The 20,550-nt window shown below is 49.0% G+C and overlaps 2 protein-coding genes across 2 annotated transcripts in view; one reads left to right on the top strand and one right to left on the bottom strand.

Annotated features, from left to right (window-relative positions):
• RNF115 (ring finger protein 115) overlaps positions 1 to 3,225 on the bottom strand; it is a 60,834-nt gene extending 57,609 nt beyond the window's left edge. The window contains exon 1 of the mRNA XM_056123483.1: positions 2,917 to 3,225. Coding sequence (XP_055979458.1) covers positions 2,917 to 3,018 — 102 coding nt within the window. The 5' untranslated portion in view covers positions 3,019 to 3,225. The remainder of the gene's footprint in view (positions 1 to 2,916) is intronic.
• A 793-nt stretch (positions 3,226 to 4,018) lies between these two features.
• Positions 4,019 to 19,625, top strand: POLR3C (RNA polymerase III subunit C). The gene is made up of 15 exons (XM_056122965.1): positions 4,019 to 4,188; positions 4,331 to 4,497; positions 5,308 to 5,563; positions 5,655 to 5,843; positions 7,634 to 7,722; positions 9,648 to 9,752; positions 9,865 to 9,957; positions 11,537 to 11,617; positions 11,849 to 11,900; positions 12,599 to 12,659; positions 13,333 to 13,483; positions 14,392 to 14,493; positions 14,570 to 14,619; positions 16,699 to 16,848; positions 19,311 to 19,625. The coding sequence occupies exons 2-15, from the start codon at positions 4,351 to 4,353 to the stop codon at positions 19,390 to 19,392; spliced, it is 1,608 nt and encodes a 535-aa protein (XP_055978940.1). The 5' UTR covers positions 4,019 to 4,188; positions 4,331 to 4,350; the 3' UTR covers positions 19,393 to 19,625.
• Positions 19,626 to 20,550: the final 925 nt, after the last annotated feature.

The following is a 20,550-nucleotide window of genomic DNA, read 5'->3' as shown; positions in this document are numbered from 1 at the left end:
CAAAAAACAAAACAAACAAAAAAAAAACAGGAAAAAACAAATAAAAACTAATAGTCATTTCAGGGCTGATCTTGGGGTAAATACTGCTATTATCTATGAAAACTTTGGAATGAATCAAAAGTGCTGGACTCAGGAACTGTTCAAGGCAGAGATGGCAGAGCTAGTCCCTAGAGCACAGCATGGCCCACCTCTCAGCCTAGCTCTCAGCAGTGCTAGTGGCTCTGTCCTCCAGTTCTGCTCCACAACCCACCTCTCATCCCTGCTCCTCCATTCTGTTCTGAGCGTACTTCATGGTACACCAAATATCAAGAACTAAGTCAGTTCAGAGGAGGCCGTTGTCCCCTACCCGCCCCAGCCACACCCCACCCCCACTCCCAGCTGGGGGAAGGAACATCAAGATCACTTACTCAAAGCCAAGATGAAACCAAGTCACAGTCTCCTGTATTTGAAGGAGTGACACGATGGTCCCTGTAATTCAGTGTAGACAAAGGAAAACCTTATTCAAAACAAACCAGGTCTGGGAGCACAAGGGATAGGGTGCTGCCCATTCTGAGGCTAGATACACACACACCCGCAAGCTCACACGGGTTTCCCATAACATTTGTCCAGTTTAGAAAGTCATGCTAATACATGCTGGGTACTTAGAGATAGGGATTCAAGTTGATACAAAGTATTACTTTAAACTCAAGTTTACACAAAGTATCATTTTTAAAGATTCCTTTGTAACTCAACTAATAGGACGTCTTCTCTTTCTCCACATTACCAGCTGCACTCTATCCATCCTCACTTCCTTTATATACTGTTGTTCCTTCCGTGTTTGTCTTGTGTTTCCAATAAAACAGGTCCCTTAAGGCAAGAACTACTTATGCCTCCAAACAGCCCCCAGGAATTTTAACAGAGAATCTTATGTATATGCAGGAAATACTTCTGTTAGGCCTCAATTTACAAATCAGGCATGACAGAGTAAATCAGACAGAAAGATCAATAATTTCTCAAGGCATCAAAGCAAGGCTTAGAAGATCTCCTGAAAAGTCTTACTAAATTACCCTTCTTCAAGAGCACTTGGAAGGGAGGTTCTGAGGTAGTAAGAAAAAATAAAAGTGTGGAACGTTAAACTGACTTCTTACTCTAAAAGCAAATAGTGAATAACAAGTCAGATAGAAAAGCTAAGTGTGGCCTGAGCGATAGTACAGCAGGTAGGGCGTTTGCCTTGCACGCAGCCGACCCAGGTTCATACCCAGCACCCCTGAGCTCCGCCAGGAGTGATTCCTGAGTACAGAGCCAGGAGTAACTCCTGTGCATGGCTGGGTGTGATCCAAAAAGGAAAAAAAAAAGAAAAGTTAAGTATTCAACACGGTTGGAGAGATAGTACAGGGATTCAGGCACTAACCTGGTTCCATACCCCAGCACCTCCATAGGATCCATCTACCAGGAGAGATCTCTAAGCACAGAGCCAGAAGCGAGCCCTCTGCACCACCAGGTATGGACAAAAACATAAAACAAATAAAAGTTGGGTTTGGAGAAATGGTGCGGAGAGAAGTTAAGGCACTTGCCTTGGTGGGGTAAAGAAAGAGGGGGGTGGCAAGCAGAAGGGAAATGGGACAGTGGTAGTGGGAAACGAACACTGATGAAGGCACAAATCTTGGAACATTACATGACTGAAACCCAATCATGAACAACTTTGTAACTGTGTATCTCACAGTAATTCAATTTTTAAAAATTCAACCAATTTTTAAAAACTATACAAAGCAGCAGCTTTTAATTCAGCTATAAAACAGAATCAGACTGAAAACAAAACAGAAAAAAAGGCACTAGTCAAACCCTAACTATGGTCTCCTGAACCCCTAGGAGTGGCCCCAGCATAGTGCCGGAGTAAGCCCTGAGCACAGTCAGATGTGACTTCCAGCCAAAAAAAAAAAAAAAAAAGTCAACATTAACTTGTCACTGTGCGATCGCACATACAATCTGAGTTACAGACTGCCTCTGTGGGGAGAGAGACCTCGAGGTTCTGATGTCCGCTGCGGATGGAAAGGAGAAAGTGTGTGCGTGGGGGGGGGGGGGGTGTGGAACACCACGACGACAAGGCTCTGGTGGCACTGAAATGCGGCAAAAAGACACACACAGAGCCGGAGTCAAATCGAAAAGCAAAACCCAAAGCACGAGCCACTGAAACTGCAAGTCTGACACTGGAGACAGGCAAACGGATGGGGGGTTGGGGGAGAAAGGGAATGCCAAGTCTGGAAAAGTCCAACTCTCCGTACAAAGGCTGGAAAAAACAGCCTTTGGGCACTTGCCTGGCCGGGCTGCGTTTCTGGTCCTACGACCCGAGCCCTCAGCAAGAGGCCTTTTCGGGTTTTCTCCCGGGCTGCAACCGGCCAGGGATGGCACCGGTGCGGGTGCCAGGCCGGTCCTGACGAGGGCAAGGCCAGTCCCGGGGGAGGCGAGCGGGGCCACGTGCCGGCCCGCGCCGGGACCCCACTTCCACCCCACGCGCGGGGCGCCCACGGCGCTCTGCACTGCGGGGAACGGCGGGTGGCGCAGGCGGTGCTCCAGCAGCGGTGGCATCACGACCGGAGGACACCGGGTCCCCGGCACCGCACAGGACACGCACGGAAGCGGCGCTCAGAGGTTCACCTGCGCCGGGACGCGGCCTCCACGACCCGCTCTTCGGCGCGGCCGGGGTGGGGTCGGGGGTGGGGTCTTCGGGGCAGCGTACCGGGGGGCTGTCACGGGAGCCGGCGTAGAGGAAACCGCGGACAGCCGAGGCCGGAAGACCCCGGGGAGCCGGGCGGGGTCGCAGGGCGCACAGCGGTTCCGTGGTGCCCGGGTCCGGCCCAGCCCGGGGTGCGACCCCGCCCGGATCCCGCCCCGGGGTCGCCGTTCCGGCCCGTGCCGGGGGCCGACGCAGGCTCTTACCGGGAGCTTGGGGCTGACCTCGCCCTTGCAGATGTGGCAGAAGAAGCGGTGCGCGGCCACCGTGGCCCCCGCGCCCGCCCCGGCCGCCGACGCCTCCGCCATCTTCCTCGGCCGCCGCCGTCCCGAGAGCTTGGCCGGCGCGTCCGCAGCCCGGTGCCCGCCTCCCGCCGCCGCTCGCCCAGGGGGCCGGCGCGGCCGAGGCCCGGCCCCCGGCGGTCACGTGAGCCAGCGCGGCCTCGGCCCGCCTCCAGGCTCCGGAGACCCGCTGGGAGGCGCGCGCGCCCGCTGCTGCCAGCCTGACCGCTCAGCCCGCAGCCTCTCGCCAGTCCTCCCGTTTCCCAACGAGATGCGAGCAAGAGCGGCCCGAACACCACCGAGAGGCTGGGGCAGAGCGGCGCTTCCTTCCCTCACGCTTCCGGGTCCTCCGGAGCCGGAGATCTGTGGCTGGCGCTCTGGACTCGCAGACCGTCGCACGTTGGCCCGAGGTTCGTGGGAAACGCTCGCCCAGCTGAGGGACTCCCCTCCCGCGTAGGCCCTAGGGCCGCGTCCCTAGCTGGACTCGACAGGAACCAAGTTCCTTGGGAGCTGTAGGGGAGTTCTGGGATGCAGGGTCCGGGGAAGCGGCCCCCGACGCGAGGAATGGGGGGACCCGGGCTGGGGCATAGAGAAGCGTGCCCACGTTTGTCTCACTGCCTCCTTGTGCTGGTGTCGCTGCTGTCTTGTGGGAGAAAAGCGTCAGGGTCCACTGTTGCCCCGATTCACGTGTCACCCCAGTCGAGACCCCCCATGGGGAAGCCGCTTCCTCCACCCCCCCCCCCCCGGCAAATGTGTGGTGGCCCTTCTGGACGGAGTGTGGCACAGTGTCCATCCCGTTCCGTCCGTCGTCCCTCCTTCCCCTCCCCCCCCTACCCGCTCTACCACCACCATACTGAGACCTGAGCCTCCCCGTTCTTTCCAGCTGCGCTGCGTGGAATATGAAGTCAGACGTTAACCCCAGACCCACAAACAACCCTAAAAAGAGCTATTCTCTGTGTGTTTCCAGCGTTTTTTTCCTATGCATCCTTGTTTTTCTTAACCTTTTTTTTTTTTAGAATTACAGATTTTCACTTAATCCATGATGAACACCGTTCTAGTGAACAACTTTCTACACTTTATATTGTGTCAAGTAAATGAATGCTGGTATTGCACTGGTTTATAATGTTGCTGTATGCACCAGCATAAGCTGATTTATTAAAACATTACTGTTTACCAAACTTGTTACTTCAGAGTCAGGTGAGATTTTCATGCCTTTGGTGATCATGTCAGATTGGGCTGCAGAAAGCTCATGAATTTAAACTCAAAAGCCTTACTGCATAGGCAAATGAAAAACTTGACATAGTTTTTTACATGGGCTTTTTTTTTTTTGTTGTTCTAGCTCTTAAAGTCCTCGGTACAATGACTCAAGCAGAAATTAAACTTTGTTCTTTACTGCTGCAAGAGCATTTTGGGGAGATCGTAGAAAAAATTGGAGTCCACCTCATCAGAACTGGCAGTCAACCATTGAAAATAATTGCCCGTGACACAGGAACATCACTGGATCAGGTGTGTTGGGGTGACACTAACTTGTTTCCATTTCATTCATTCCTCATACCTTTGAATGTTGGCTGCGTGCAAGGCAAATGCCCTACCGCTGTGCTATCGCTCCAGCTCCTGGAGCGATAGCACAGCAGGTAGGGCGTTCGCCTTACAAGCAGCCAACATGGCCGACCCGAGTTCGATTCCTCCGCCCCTCTCGGAGAGCCCGGCAAGCTACCGAGAGTATTCGATATGCCAGACACAGTAACAACAAAGTCTCCAATGGAGACGTTACTGGGCCCGCTCGAGCAAATCGACGACCAACGGGAGGGCCTTTACCTTACCTTACCTTTACCTTTGAATATTTGTTTCCCCCCCACTGAATGGCAAAGGGGAAAAAACTGCCGTTTGTGGGGAAGGAATATGAGCCATAGACCCCCAAGCCTGAGCTTCTTAAAGTGCCCCTAGGCAGATCTTCACATTTCCCTCACGTACCTCATTTGTTCCCACTGAGTACTACCTTGAAGGAATAGGAATAATAAAGGGGAAGAAATTTGTGCTTTGAGAGATAAGGATCATATCTAGGAATCTTCCTTTCTGTCATTGACATATGATTCTTATTTGCTATTTCTGTGGAGGGAGGACAGAAGCACAGATTTTTATCCAGTGTCCTCTCTTCAGACCCAGGACTTGGGTTTCATTTCTAGCACCACATGGTTCAGCAGTATCAGAGTCACCCCCAAGCGTTTACCAGATACTTGGTAAACTTGTGAACACAGCTTGCCAGCAATATTGAATTATGCCTTCAGATCCCACCTCTTTTTTAATCCTCTCTAGGTAAAAAAAGCCCTTTGTGTCCTGATCCAACATAACCTGGTACTGTACCAGGTGCACAGACGTGGCATAGTAGAGTATGAAGCCCAGTGCAGCCGGGTGCTACGCATGCCTCGGTACCCCAGGTATATCTACACAGCCAAGACTTTGTACAGCGACACTGGGGAGCTGATCGTGGAGGAGTTGCTCCTGAATGGCAAGATGACAATGTCAGCAGTGGTGAAGAAAGTTGCAGACAGGCTCACAGAGACCATGGAGGGTCAGTGCGGTGCCCACAGCTGAGCTGGCTACAGGAGCGGGCCCACAGCTCTATGAGGCCACCTCACCTCCTCTCTGCTCTTGTTGTACAGATGGCAAGACCATGGACTATGCAGAGGTCGCAAACACATTTGTGCGACTCGCTGACACACACTTTGTGCAGCGTTGCCCCTGCGTGCCTGCCACCGCCGAGAATTCAGACCCAGGGCCACCGCCACCCGCCCCATCTCTTGTCATCAGTGAAAAAGACATGTACGTGGTTCCAAAGCTGAGCTTGATAGGTAAGGAGCTTTGCTTCCTGGAACTGTCCTGCCCTGGTTGTTCCTTCTTCAGCGGTAGTACAAGAATAAACAAGTCACTCTCATCTCTTAGAGGATTTGCTCTGGGTCACAGATGGTGTCATCATGATCACAAATTATACTGGGCACCAGGGAGGTGATGCGGTGACTGGGGACATACCTTTCCTGTGTGGGGCCCTGCCCAGTCTCAAGTACCACATGGCTCCATACTTGTCTAGATGAGCTCTGGCAGTTCACCAGCACCACTGGGATGCCCTGGTGGTCCCCTGCCCCATGGGGGCTAAGCAGCTCTACATCCTTGGACCTCACATACAGCCATCCAGCCCAGATGGTCAGGTATTGCCAGGAGGTCCCCAAAAGTACAAGTTCAGACCCAGAGAGATGATATAGCAGGTCAGGCACGGGTTCAATCTGTAGCTCCACGTATGGTCTCCAGGAGCCCCCGCTGGGGGTAATCCCTGAGCACGGCCAGAACTAAATCCTGAGCACTGCTAAGTATGGCCCAAAAATTTAAAACTAAATATCTTTTTAAAAAAGAATTTGTTCCATTGCTTACACACCTTTAATCTAGGAGTCTTGAATTAAATGTTTACAAGTGATCAAGTACTTCTCTCTCTCTCTCTCTCTCTCTCTCTCTCTCCCCCCCTTTCTTGTTGTTGCTGCATGTACTTGTGGTTGAGGTGCCTCCTGAGGCGCGCACACACACACACACACACACACTTTAGCTACAGCTTAGGGTCTCCGGAATGTCAAGGACTCTACTAGGGCATGTGGGCCTGGCCTCACACCTGCAAAGCAGCCACATCACAGAGCCCATGGTAAGTCCTAGTAAGGAAATACATGAGACTCTATGAAAATATGTGGAAGAGGACTGGATTTATCTGACGCTTTACAGAACATACTTTTAGGAAATGGGATAAGAGCAAAGACTTGAAGCAGAAGTAAGAGTCTTTCAGTTAGGTGAGGGACACAGAGGGAAAGCACTTTTAGCACAGTGATAGTTTAAAGGGAGAACAGAATCTAGTCGGGGGGTAAGGAGAAAGAGGGTGTGGTAAAAACTCAGTGAGCAGAGGACAGAGAGCCGGGAAATAGACTTAGAGAAACAGGCAGCAGCCCCATCAGGCAGCACCTTAGTGGCGGCTCTTGACCCTGAAACACTGGAGACAAGAGTCTAAGCAGGCAAGTCACATGATCTGATTTGCATTTTTAAAAATATTTTCTGTCTTTGAAGCTAGAGTGATAGTACAGCAGGTACGACACTTTCTTTGCTCATGGCATATCTGTGTTCATCCCTGGCACCAAGTGTGGTCCCTAAGTACTGCCAGGAGTGATCCTTGAGCACAGAGCCAGGAGTAAGCCATGAACACCTCTTGGTATGGGCCTCCCCCAGCTGCAAAAAAAAAAAAAAAAAAAGCTTTTTCTGGGGCAGGAGTAAGTGTGATGGTTGGGGAAGGGTGTCGGTCCTGTATTAGCACAGTGTCACCTCTGGCTTGCACAGTGGAAGATGAGACTGCCATTTGCTCTGAAGCAAGCTCAGAGCAGGAATAGCTGGAGGAAGAAAGAGGATGAACTTCCTTTGGAGCATGTTGAGTCACAGGTTATGGCATCATGAACTTGGGCAGCTACTCACTCTCCTTAGCAGCTGTGATTTGGGCCCAGCTCTCTGGGGTGTCTGGAATGGACACAGCTGCTCATGTCTTCTGTCATTTTCTGTCACGGAGAATGTCATTCTGCGGGACCTCACTGAACTGTTCGAACTTTATGTTTGGCAGGAAAAGGTAAAAGGAGGAGATCATCTGACGAAGATGCTTCTGGAGAGCCCAAGGCCAAGAGACCCAAACACGCCACAGATAACAAAGAGGTAACATCTTCCTGATTAGGGGCTGCGCCCAAATACTGCCAGACGGTGCCCCGAGATAGCATGGAGCCCAGGGTGCCAGCTTAGCAGGCTTATGGGTGTCATTGAATTCTGGCCCTGCATAGCCTCACCAAGAGTGAATTCCATCCCTGTCTACTTTTAGAGGCTTCTCTGACTTTTTTTTTTTTAATTTTTTGGTGAGGGTCACACCTGGTGATGCTCAGGGCTCACTCCTGGTTCTACACTCGGGAATTACTCCTGGCAGTGCTCAGGGGACCATATGGGATGCCAGGGATCAAACTTGGGTCAGCCGTATGTAAGGCAAATGCCCTACCCACTGGACTATCGCTCTAGCCCCTTCTCTGACTTCTTAGATTAAATTTATGTGAGCTGAGGGAACAGTATATGGGAAAAGATGGCCCAGGGAAGGTTTGGGTCACTTACAATGACTAAGTTGTGGGTGCCAGTGGGAAAAAAATGAATCGAGAGAGAGAACAGAGCTCTCTTGCTCCAGTGACTTCTGTCATCCCCAGAAAGATGTCTGTCAAGCAACTCAAAATCATTCTAGCCAAAACAAAGCCATTGCTTTCCTCCTTCCAAAAATCTACCTTTGTGTCATCTCAGTAGACAGCGCCACCCCCTGCAGAAAGATTGCAGCCCCAGTAACAATAGGGACAGAGATGGGGACAGCCTCCCATCAGGGCCCTTTTGTCTGAATCAGCAAACACCCCAGTACTTTCTTATGGGGGCCACATGGAGAAAGATGGGCAAGAGGCCGAAGAAGTGTGAGTGCCTCTGACCTAGACCAATTCTCTAGAGCCCCATTTGCTTAGCCCCAAATCCTAGGAACCATCAAGTTATCCTTTCAGCCTAATCGCCAAATAACCATAAATCCAGATGAGTCTTCTCCTGTCCTCCCTTGTCCAAGCCGCCATCATCTCTGGTCAGCTCTGGGCCAATACTTCCCTGCCACTCTGTCTGCCTCCTGTCCCCCTCCTGCCCGCATGGTTGGTGGCAAGGGTTGGGCAGCGCTCACACATAACCACTGCTGTGCTCCTGAGAACATACTCTCTGGTCTTTGGTTTCTGGGCCACCCTGGTAGTACTCAGACTTTCGTCCTGGCTCAGGGGACCCTAAGCTGGGGATTCAAAATGGGGCCGGTTGAAGTGACCACCTATAAGGCGAGTGCCTTGACCCCCTGTACTATCTATGTCTCTCTGTCTGTCTCCAACCCTTCGGTTTTTTTTTCTTTTTGGGTCACACCAAGCAATGCGCAGGGAGTTCCTCTTGACTCTGCACTCTGCACTCAGGAATTACTCCTGGCAGTGCTCGGGGGACCATATAGGATGTTGGAAACCAAACTGGTCAGCCGTGTGCAAGGCAAATGCCCTACCCGCTGTGCTATCGCTCCAGCCCAGACTTCACATTATTAACTTTAGACAGGAAGAGGAATATTTTTCACTATGATAAAACGGGGTAGAGGTATATATATATATGTGTTTGTTTATATATATATATATATAAAAAATACATATACATATATATATGTATTTTTTTCCAAAAAAAAAAAAAACAGAAGATGGTGAGGCTCAGGCCCTGCAGCAGGATGGGTCTGATGGTTTCAGTTTTCTCTGTACAATCATCTGAGAGTGAAAAGGTCGAGGGAGGTGGGAGTTCTGAGGCTTAACAGACTGGCGCTAAATCAGGGACCCCCCCTTCATCCCCCTGGAGGTGAGCTTAGAGAACCTGCAGGCGTCAGGCACCGTGAGTCTCTGCCAAGACATCCCAACCCACAGGATCCAATCATTGTTTTCCATCCCTTTACTTGCCCCTGCATAGGAAAAGAAACAGGGATGTGTGGGATCCTCACTGCTCGCCAGAAAATGCTCCTCTGTGTCTCAGTGCTTCTCGATTCGTTCCTTCCTCAGCCCACTCCAGACGATGGGATTTATTGGCAAGCCAACCTGGACAGATTCCACCAGCACTTCCGTGACCAGGCCATTGTGAGCGCAGTCGCCAACAGGATGGAGCAGGTGCTGCCTCCCAGGGTGGGCCAGTGACATCCGGGACAGCCCCTGTTTGTCAGCAGTGGCCAACGCTGGCCCTGCTGAACAGGTTCTGAGTCCCCCTCCCTGTCACACACAGACCAGCAGCGAGATTGTGCGGACCATGCTCCGGGTGAGTGAGGTCACCACACCTTCCTGTGCCCCTTTCACGCAGCCCTTGTCCTCCAACGAGGTGAGTCTCATGGTCCTGCTCTAGATTTCCACCACTCTTGAATGTTCCAATAGAATTCTTCTCAGAGGGCCAGAGCAATAGTACAGCAGGTAGGGAGGGCATTTGCTATGCACGCAGCCAGCCTGGGTTCCATCCCTAGCATCCCTGAGCACCTCCAGGTGTGACTCCTGAGCATCGCCAGGTGTGCCCCCAAAACAAAGGAAATAAGGCATTCTTCAGAGAGCCTTTGATTTAACTGGAGGAGGCCTGGGCCTGGGTAGGAGGTTTAGTTGCTGGAGACAAGAAAGGAATCCTCCTGGCATGATCGGCCCTGAAATGCCTGATCTCTGGCAACTTGAGCATTGAGAGCGGCCTTCCTTATTAAGTCAGGACAAGCCTTTGCTGGGGCCCCTGAGAGCTCAGCGGGCTCCCAAACATACATTTGCAGAAAACCAGCCAGTTCCATTCCTGCCACTGCACTGCCAGGAGTGACCCAAAAACAAACTCACAAAATGGCCAAGATGCTCTGAGTCCTTCAGAGCAGCAAAAATTAAAACTTGAGAACTTTAGTGCTCAGAACATCAACTCCATATGTTTTAGTTTTTGCCGTATATTCATGTTGTGTATTTTACATTTGTTTTTAATATTTCTGTTCCTTACGGAATTGCTGTTGAGGCATGAGAAGTAGCTCAAAGGGCTGCAGTGCTTGCTTTGCACTATTGCCCTTTTTTTTTCTTCTTTTTGGGTCACACCCAGCGATGCTCAGGGGTTACTCCTGGCTCTGCACTCGGGAATTACTCCTGGCGGTGCTTGCGGAACCATATGGGATGCTGGGAATCGAACCCAGGTTGGCCGCATGCAAGGCAAGTGCCCTACCCTGTGCTATCACTTCATCCCCACAGTGTTTTATTTTTATATTTTATTACTTTCGTGGTGGCTGGGTTAGTGATTGACATCACACCCAGCTGTGCTCAGGACTGACCCTGGCAGTGCTCAAGAGACCATATTGGGTGCTGAGGATCGAACCTGGGTTGGCTGCTTGCAAGGCAAGTGCCTTACCCGTTGTAGTACGTCTCTGGTCCCCAAGACCACATGGGGTTCTAAACTTGCCTTTCTTCACCTAGAGGGAGCTAGTCTGGCTTTACATGTGAGTTTTTATATCAGGCTTTATACCTCCCAAGGGTGAAGTCGCTGTGTATAAGATCTATTCTTTACTAAACATTGCATTGTTTCTAGTTTGATTCTATTTTAGGAGGGGCTGGGATCAAACACAGGCCAGCCACATGCAGGCAAGCACCTTAACCCCTGAACTAGCCTCTCTGATCCCATGTTTCTAGTTGGTCTTTACTGTTGGTTGTTTTAGGGTTAGGGGGCCATACCCAGCGTTGCTCAGGGGAGACACTGCATTGCTGGGAATTGCAAAGCATAAGACTGACCTTTGAACTATTTCCCTGGCCCCCATTTTTTATTTTTTCAAACTTACAAACAGAACTGCTATATTAGTGGACATGTTGAACTTATGCTCACTAAAAGCAAAATACTTCTGTTTCAGCAGTTCTGAGTTCCCCAATCCCATTTGTAGTGTCTTTTTGCTCTGTAGATCTTCAGATCCCTGCCTGTGGGCTATAATATCTCTAAGCAAGTTCTTGATCAGTATCTCACTCTCCTGGCTGATGACCCGGTAAGTATGGGTTTGCCTCTTGGGGGCCATTTTTTTCCTACTGTGTTTACAGTGATTTCTGCCAGTGATGGTACCTGGCACCTCACTCTCTGCCTGTCCAGCCCTGTGACAGTTTCTCCACTGTCGTCTGATAGGATGGCTCTCTTCTGCACACTCATGGCCACCAGATTTGCTCACTCAGCAGCAGACTTGCTGGGCTTCCCGTTCTTTAACACTCTCTTTTTCCAATAGCTGGAGTTTGTTGGAAAGTCTGGCGACAGTGGTGGAGGAATGTATGTCATCAGTATCCTTTCAAGTCATTTCATTCTAGCCTGGCAGTCCAAACTCAGAAACAGAAAGGCAGCTCTTGAAAGCCAAGGCATGCTGGTCTGTGGTACAATAAGTAAGTTCAGCAGGGTCATAGATACATGAGTCTGACAGTGAGAAGGATTTTTAGTTAAGTAAGATGTAGCTTTAAGAAGTACTTGCTTTGGGGCTGGAGCAATAGCACAGCGGGTAGAGCGTTTGCCTTGTACACGGACAATCCAGGTTTGATTCCCAGCATCCCATATGGTCCCCTGAGCACCGCCAGGCATAATTCCTGAGTGCAGAGCCAGGAGTAACCCCTGAGCATTGCCCCAAAAGATGTGACCCAAAAGAGGGAAAAAAAAAAAAAGAAGTACTTGCATTGGGGCTAGAGCAGTAGCACAGTGGATAGGGTGTTTGCCTCGCACAAAGCCAACCTGGTTCGATTCCCAGCATCCCATAAGGTACCCCGAGCACCGCCAGGAATAATTCCTGAATGCATGAGCCAGGGGTAACCCATGTGCATCATGGGGTGTGACCCAAAAAAGGAAGAAAAAAAGAAGTACTTGTGTATTGTGAGCTGAATTGATATGGAAACAAAGTATTTAAATTTTAAGCCAGGGACTTGAGGATAAAGTGATGATCACAGTGAGCAGGCCAAAACTTTACCATGTGACCTTAACACTCTCCCTAACGACTTGCACAAGGCTCTGGCATCCCTGGCCACTGCTACTCTGGAGTCTGTCATACAGGAGAGGTAAGGGATCACCTGGTTGGGGCTGGGGTCAGACCTCCTTTTCAAACCTTATTTGAACATGGTAAGGTGGTGATTTTGTCAATCAGTGTATCTTAGCCAGGGACGCTACAGCTCTCTGCAGGCCCCCAGGATACCCCCAGGGTAGGTCCTAAGTAAGAGAAACACCCGGGGTGGATATCTTGAACCTCAAGCAAAGTAAATGCAGCTCTGAAATGGAGGAAAAAATGATTAAGATATAGCCATATCCTGGGGCTGTCACAGTTGATAACCGTTTCCAGGGGAGGCCACGGGGTGAGACTTGGGGGCTACAGGAAAGAAAGAAGGTCCAAAGAAGCCATGGTTGGGAAAAGCCGGGAAGCCCCCGAGTAAACAGTATAAATCTCTCCTTGCTGCATTTACCCCAATTCCTCACTGGGGCCCTCTGGATTCCATCTGTTACTGTTCGTCATTCTCAACGCCCTTCCACCCACAAGCAGGCCTTCCTGGAGCCTGTGCCACTCCAGGGAGTACCTGGAGCCATCATCCTTGTGTGGAATCAGAGAGGGATTCTCTGATTTCTCTCTCTGGTCCTGACTCCACACGGGGAAAAGGCAAGCACTGCTTCTCTACCTAGGTCTGAGGCTCATTAGTGTTGACCTTCATTTGTTTTTTTTTTTTTTTCATCCCTTTCTAGATTTGGGTCTCGCTGTGCCAGAATATTCCGTCTGGTTTTACAAAAGAAACACCTGGAGCAGAAGCAGGTGGAAGACTTTGCAATGATTCCAGCCAAAGAGGCTAAGGATATGCTTTATAAGATGCTCTCAGAGAATTTCATATCACTCCAGGTAACCAGTGATATATGATCACCAACCAGAAGGCCAGGCCCCAAGTGAGAGAAACACCCGGGGTAGATATCTTAAACCTCAAGCAGAGTGCATCCAGCTCTGAAATGAAGGAAAAAAATGTTTAAGATATAGCCAGCATTTGAAAGATGCATGACCTGGGGGCTGAAATGATAGCACAGCAGGTAGGGCATTTGCCTTGCATGCTGCTGACCCGGGTTTGATTCCCAGCATCCCCTATGATCCTGTGAGCACCGCCAGGAGTAATTCCTGAGTGCAGAGCCAGGAGTAACCCCTGTGCATCACCAGGTGTGACCCAAAAAGAAACAAAAAGATGCATGACCTAATAAAAATGAGACACCTTTCCTTTTTCACATTTCTGTCCTTTAAGCTTAAGTTAAAGTTAAATCTAAGTTTATCATAGATTCCGATTTTTATTTTTTGCAGTGCCAGAAATCAACTGTAAATTAAACAGCATCTGTTACTTCCCACTTTGCACAAGGCCATATAGTAGGCTCTTTGAGGAATAAATGGAATTGAATCTGGAATCAGAATCAGCCCTGCCACTTACCCAGTTACAATTGAGCACATTTCTTTTTGTCTTTTTTCCTCTCTATATATTGAGGGTGGATGGTGGGGAGAAGCAGTATTGTTGGTTGTGGAGATCCCAGAGAGTCTGTCTGATGCATGAGAGGTGAGAGGCAAATGGTACTTGGCTTCTCTTTCTTTCCCACTCAAGGTATAGATGATGTAGGGGCCAGTGGTACAGGCTGGCGAAGACTGATGATTCAAGGGGCTGGGGACAGGGTCATGAAGGCATGGGTCAGGCTGCCCTGAACGGAGGCAGGAGTCCGCTGTTAGTGCTGAACCATCATCTATTTTTCCTGCCTCTCCTTTCTTTGAACAAATAGGAAATTCCCAAAACACCAGACCATGCCCCGTCCCGGACCTTCTATTTATACACCGTGAACATCCTGTCCGCTGCCAGAATGCTGCTGCATAGGTGCTACAAGGTAACATCAGGTCTGTACCTGCACCACTCCTGCTCAAGCCCCCGGAGCCATGACAGGTCTCTCATTTCCTTCACAGAGCATAGCCAACCTGATGGAAAGGAGGCAGTTTGAAACCAAAGAGAACAAGTGAGTAGCCCCTTCCAGTTGAGTCTTTGCTCATTATTTTGGAGCAGGTTCTTCCACGCAGTATTGAGGAGGCCTGGGTCTAACCCCTGTCGCGGCTTTTTTGGCTTTGGCACCATACCCAGTGATACTCAGGAATTGCTCCTGGCTCTGCACTCAGGAATCACTCCTGGTGGTACTCGGGGGACCATATGGCATGATGCTGGATATCAAATCCAGGTTGGCCGTCTGCAAGGCAAGTGCCCTGCCTACTGTGCTATTGCTCCAGCCCAACTCTGTCATTCTTGGTCCTCTCGCCCAAGTGCCAGTGCCCAGCATATAGTGCTGATCTGGTACCTGTCCTCAGTGCCAATGACTGACCTCAGGTGTCTGTACATGCCAAGTGTGCATGTACTTGCCTTGCACACAGCCAACCTGGATTTGATAGCCAGCGTCATGCCGTATGGCCCAAGTGTGCAACAACCCCTGAGCTGTGCCCTAGCCCCAGCTCCCATTTTCTTTTTTTTTTCTATTCAGTGAATTTTTTTTTTTTCAAATTTTTCTTAGTGAAACACCATGTGGTACAGATGTAGATTTACAGATTTTTGTACTTGGGTTTCAGTTATACAATGACCAAGTACCCATCCCTCCTCCAGTCCCCATTCTCCACCACCACTGATCCCAGTATCCCTCCCAACCCCACCCCCCGCCATACCCTGCCTCTGTGGCAGGGCATTCCATTTTGTTCTCTCTCTCCTTTTGGGTGCTGTGGTTTGCAAAAGAGGCATTGAGTGGAAATCTTGTTCGGTCTATAGTCTACTTTCAGCATGCATCTCCCATCCTGGGAGGATCCTCCCAACACCTTTTATTTGGTGCTCCCTTCTCTATCTGAGCTGCCTTTCCCCCCAGCATGTGCAGCTGGCCTCCAAGCCATGGATTAAACTTCCTGGTACTTATCTCAGCTATTCTTGGGTGTTAGCCTCCTATTTTGTTACTTTATATTCCCCACCCAGATGGATGCAATCTTTCCATGTCTGTCCCTGTCTTTCTTGCTTTTTTTTGGGGGGGGGGGTCAAACCCGGCAATGCACGGGGGTTACTCCTGGCTCTGCACTCAGGAATTACCCCTGGCGGTGCTCAGGGAACCATATGGGATGCTGGGAATCAAACCTGGGTCAGCTGTGTGCAAGGCAAATGCCCTACCTGCTGTGCTATTGCTCCAGCCCCTGTCCCTCTTTCTGACTCATTTTGCTTGTAGTGCCACTTGTATGTAAATTTCATGACTTCATTTTTCTAACAGCTAAGTACTACTCCATTGTGTAGATATACCAAAGTTTCTTTAACCAGTCATCTGTCCTCGGGCACTCAGGTTTTTTCCAGATTCTAGCTATTGTAAAGATTGCTGCAATGAACAAACAAGTGCAGATGTCACTTTGACTATACTTTTTTGCCTCTCTGGGATATATTCCCAGGAGTGGTATTGCTAGATCAAATGGTCAGCTCCCATTTTCAAGGTCAGAGACTTCCCGGGACTTTTTCCGACAGGGTGGACACCACTTGAAACACTAACCAGACTAGTTGCATTGGACACTGACTTAGCTTGGCCTAAACCATTAGCCTCTACTTTTCTAATAGATACCTGGGAAATGATTTTGTAGGTTCACTTTATGAGAAGCATACAGAGTGACCTCAAGTTTTACATACAAATGAGAAGCAATAACATTTTTGAAAGTGAAATCATAATTCTAGTTTAGTGAAGATTTCTCACCATCTGAAAGTATCTTCTTTTTTTTTTCTTTTTTTCTCTTTTAATTTTTGGGTCACATACAGCAGTGCTTAGGGCTTACCCTTGGCAAGCTAGGGGGATCATTTGGATGCCAGGGATTGAACCCAGGTCTGCTGTGTGCAAAGCAAGTGCCCTACCCTCTGTACTGTTATTCTAACCCTGAAAATATCTTTTTCAGCTTAAAATTTTAATACAGATATCCTTAGAGATGGGGACATGATCCATTTTTGACCAAAAATGGCGGGTGGGCTCCCCAAGGACCCAGTGCTGAAAGGTTTGTGTGAGAGTCCCCCAGATCAGAGTCATGCCCTCTGACAGGCGCCTACTGGAGAAGTCTCAGCGGGTGGAAGCCATCATCGCGTCCATGCAGGCCACAGGTGCCGAGGAGACACAGCTGCAGGAAATAGAGGAAATGATCACAGCCCCCGAGCGCCAGCAGCTCGAGACCCTGAAACGTAACGTCAACAAGTAAGCAGGCCACAATTGCCTCAGTTTACCTTTTGCGTTTGTTTTGGGGCTGTACCCTGCGGTTGCTATGTCTGTGATGCCAGATATCAAACCCATGTCTCCTGCAGGCAAAGCCTGAGTGAGCTCCTCAGCCTAGTGTCATAAACTTCATATGTTTCAAAGCACTTTCCCGGGACCAAAGAGAGGGCCACCGGGTAAGGTGCTTGTCTGGTTGGATCCCAGCACTGGATAAGACCCCAAAGCCCTGCTCCCCTTGTCCAAAAATACCCCAAGGATCGCCTCAGAGTCCTGCCTGCAGGGCCTTCAACTAAGTGAGAGCTCACCTCGCTCTTCTCCAGCCTCACAGATAGAATTCAGTCAAACTTTTTTCCTCAACTTAAAAACTGTCAAGGGCTGGAGTGATAGCACAGTGGATAGGGCGTTTGCCCTGCACGTGGCCGACCTGGGTTCGATTCCCAGCATCCCATATGGTCCCCTGAGCATCGCCAGGAGTAATTCCTGAGTGCAGAGCCAGAAGTAAACCCTGTGCATCACCGGGTGTGACCCAAAAAGCAAAAGCAAAAAAAAAAAAAAAAAAAACTGTCAAATCGTCCCTCACCACAAACACTCTGGCTGTTGGTTTTCGATTACATGCCTTGAATCAGGCCTTTCATCCTGGGTGCAGTGCCCCTTACTCCCATCTTTATTTCTTTCTTATTTCTTTTCTTTGAGGTTTCTTTTGTTTCTGGGGGGTTTTGGTTTTGGTTTTGATGGCCACATCTGGAGGTGCTCAGGGATCAGTCCTGGTGGGCTCAGAGTACCATATGGGATGCTGGGAATCAACCCAGGTCAGCCTCATATGAAGCCAGCGCCTTCCCCACTGTGCTATGGCTCTGGCTCGTTACCTTCTTTTCATGCCTCACTATTTATCTTCAGAGGCATTGCTTTGAATCTGAAGATCACCATTTTAAGTCTTCCAACCCAAGAACCTGAGAAGCCTTTCCATTTGTTTACATCTTCTTTGATTTTTTTTTTTTATGTTTTTCAACTTTTTTTTTTTTAATTAATTTATTGGGTTTGGAGGCCACATCCAGCAATGCTCCAAGGGCTCCTCCTGGCTCAGTGCTTATTATACTCAGGAGACCATGCAGAGTCGGGGATCCAATCTAACCTCTTGCGTTCAAAGATGCACTCTGACCCTTTAAGCTATTTCCCTGGCACTGTGTGAATTCTCTGAAAAATTATTTTTAATATGGCATTATATTTAGGTAAGTGGAAATCACTTTTCTTTTTCAGTGGAGCAGGGAGGGTGTTGACCCACACCTTGCAGTGCTCAGTACTTACTCCTGACTCCGTGCCCAGAGCTCATTCCTGGCAGGGCTCAGGGACCCCATGTGGTGCATATGGGCCAGCTGCATGCAAGCACATGCCATAACCCATGTACTATTCTCCAGTCCCAACTTACTTTTTTTTCCAGATTAGATGCTGTGTATTTATTTTTCTTGCCTACCTCCCCAGCTAGAATTACCAGTAAAGTACTGAGTGAAAGTAAAAGAACGGGTATTTTTGTCATGTTCCTGATTGTAAGGGGGGAATCTTTCAGTATTTCACTATTTGGAGCGAAGCCACACCCAGCACAGCTCAGGGGAACTTATGTGGGATCAAACTGGAGCCAGCTATGTGCAAGGAAAGTACCTTTGTCCCTGTACTCTCTCTTGCCCTCAGTCTTTCACCATTAAATATACGTTAACCTTTGAGAATTTCAAAGGTGACTCATATCAGGTTGAGGAAATTCCCTTCTGTTCCTAATCATTACTCATTTTAAGCCTTAGTCTTTCTCAGTTTTTTTTTTCATTTTTCTTAGTGAGGGGGCTGGATTTGGGGGAACTGGTGCTGAGGTTACTCCTGGCTCTCAGGGGTCACTTCTGGAAGGACTTAGGAGACCATATCTGGTGTCTAGGATCAAACTAAAGTCTGCCTCATGCAAGGCCTTCCCCACTATGCTATTTTCTCCGGCTTCTAGTTCTATGTTAAAACACACTAGATACTTTCATACCTATACCTTGAGACATGCAGTTCTCTCTCCTGCTTGCTGGTTAGGCTGAAATTTCCCCAAAGACAGACGTCTTTGAGTTTCCAACAGTCCTCATAGTGCCTGTAAGAGATGCTGATTAAATAGGAGAATGAGCTAAAGGTTCTCCTGCTTCCTACTCACTATTCTTGGGGCTAACTAACCAAGCAGTTCTCATGGCTATGCTCAGCCAAGCTCATTTTAAATATGCTAAAAAACATTCAGTCTGGGCAAATATTTTTTATTTTATTTGGGACCCACACCCCTTCACTCTAAGCACAGGGATCTCTCCTGGTGGGGCTCAGGAGACCGAGTGTGGTGCCTGGGATTAAACCTGGTTGACTGTGTGCAAGGCAGGCACCTTTCCCCCTGTGCTATCTCCCAGCCATAATATTTTTACTTTTCCACTTAGGTTGGATGCCAGTGAGATCCAGGTGGATGAAACCATCTTTCTTCTGGAATCATACATCGAAAGCACCATGAAGAGACTCTGAGCCAGAAGAAGAGGGATTCTAAAGGACAATAAAGAATGTCTCTCAGCCAGAGAGAGTGCAGCAGACAGGTGCTTGTCTTACATAAGGAGGACCCTTTTCAATCTCCGGCTTTGCATAGGGTTCCCTGAGCACCACCAGGAGTATTCCTGATTGTTGATCCAGGAATAAGCCTAGTTCTGCCCATAAAATAAAGGATATGTAGGAATATGTTCTTTGTAGTGGGATAAGTTGTAGATTCTTGTACTGAAGCTAAAACTTGCTCTGGGGGGCTGGAGCGATAGTACAGCGGGTAGGGCATTTGCCTTGCATGTGGCTGACCTGGGTTCGATCCCTGGCATCCCATATGGTCCCCCAAGCACCACAAAGAGTAATTCCTCAGTGCAGAGCCAGGAGGAACCCCTGAGCATCACTGGGTGTGACCCAAAAGGCAAATAAGTAAACAGAACCTGTTTTGGGGGACATGGAGGGGTGGAGTTTGGGCCACGTCCAGCAACTCTCAGAGATTACTCCTGGCAGGGCTCAAGGGATGCTGAGATGCTGGAGATCAATACCACGTTGGCTGCAGGTAAGGGAAGCACCCTATCTGCTATACTATCTCCAGCCCCTGAAGCTAAAGCTTTCTATCTCTACCACCAAGAATTCACCAGAAAAGGTGTTTTTAGTCTGCTGACCCCATCTTAAACCCATAAAATAACTATATTCTCAGATTATCTGAAGGCCATACCTGTTGTTAAACTACTATTAAACATACATATACATACATCGGTAAGGAAAATTGTTAAGACTGCCATGAAGGAAGGTTTAAGAAAAGCCATTTTCCTTTTTTTTTTTTTTTTTTTTTTTTTGGTTTTTTGAGTCACACCCAGCAATGCACAGGGTTTACTCCTGGCTCTGCACTCAGGAATTACCCATGGCGGTGCTCAGGGGACCATGTGGGATGCTGGGAATCGAACCTGGGTCGGCGGCATGCAAGGCAAATGCCCTACCTGCTGTGCTATTGCTCCAGCCCCCAAGAAAAGCCATTTTCACTAATAAAAATTTTAAAAAAACCATTTTCATGGCTAGCAGGTGGGCTGGGACAGTCACACTATGGAATCTATGGCTGGAAGACCAGTTTGCCAGCTTCCCAAGCACATGAAATTGTGTATGGACAACACT

This window comes from Sorex fumeus, unplaced genomic scaffold (genome assembly GCF_029834395.1).
Source record: "Sorex fumeus unplaced genomic scaffold, SorFum_2.1 ptg000047l, whole genome shotgun sequence".
In the NCBI taxonomy this organism is placed as follows: Eukaryota; Metazoa; Chordata; class Mammalia; order Eulipotyphla; family Soricidae; genus Sorex; species Sorex fumeus.
Note: the sequence above shows the minus strand (reverse complement) of the source record. Positions and strands in the feature narration are given on the sequence as shown.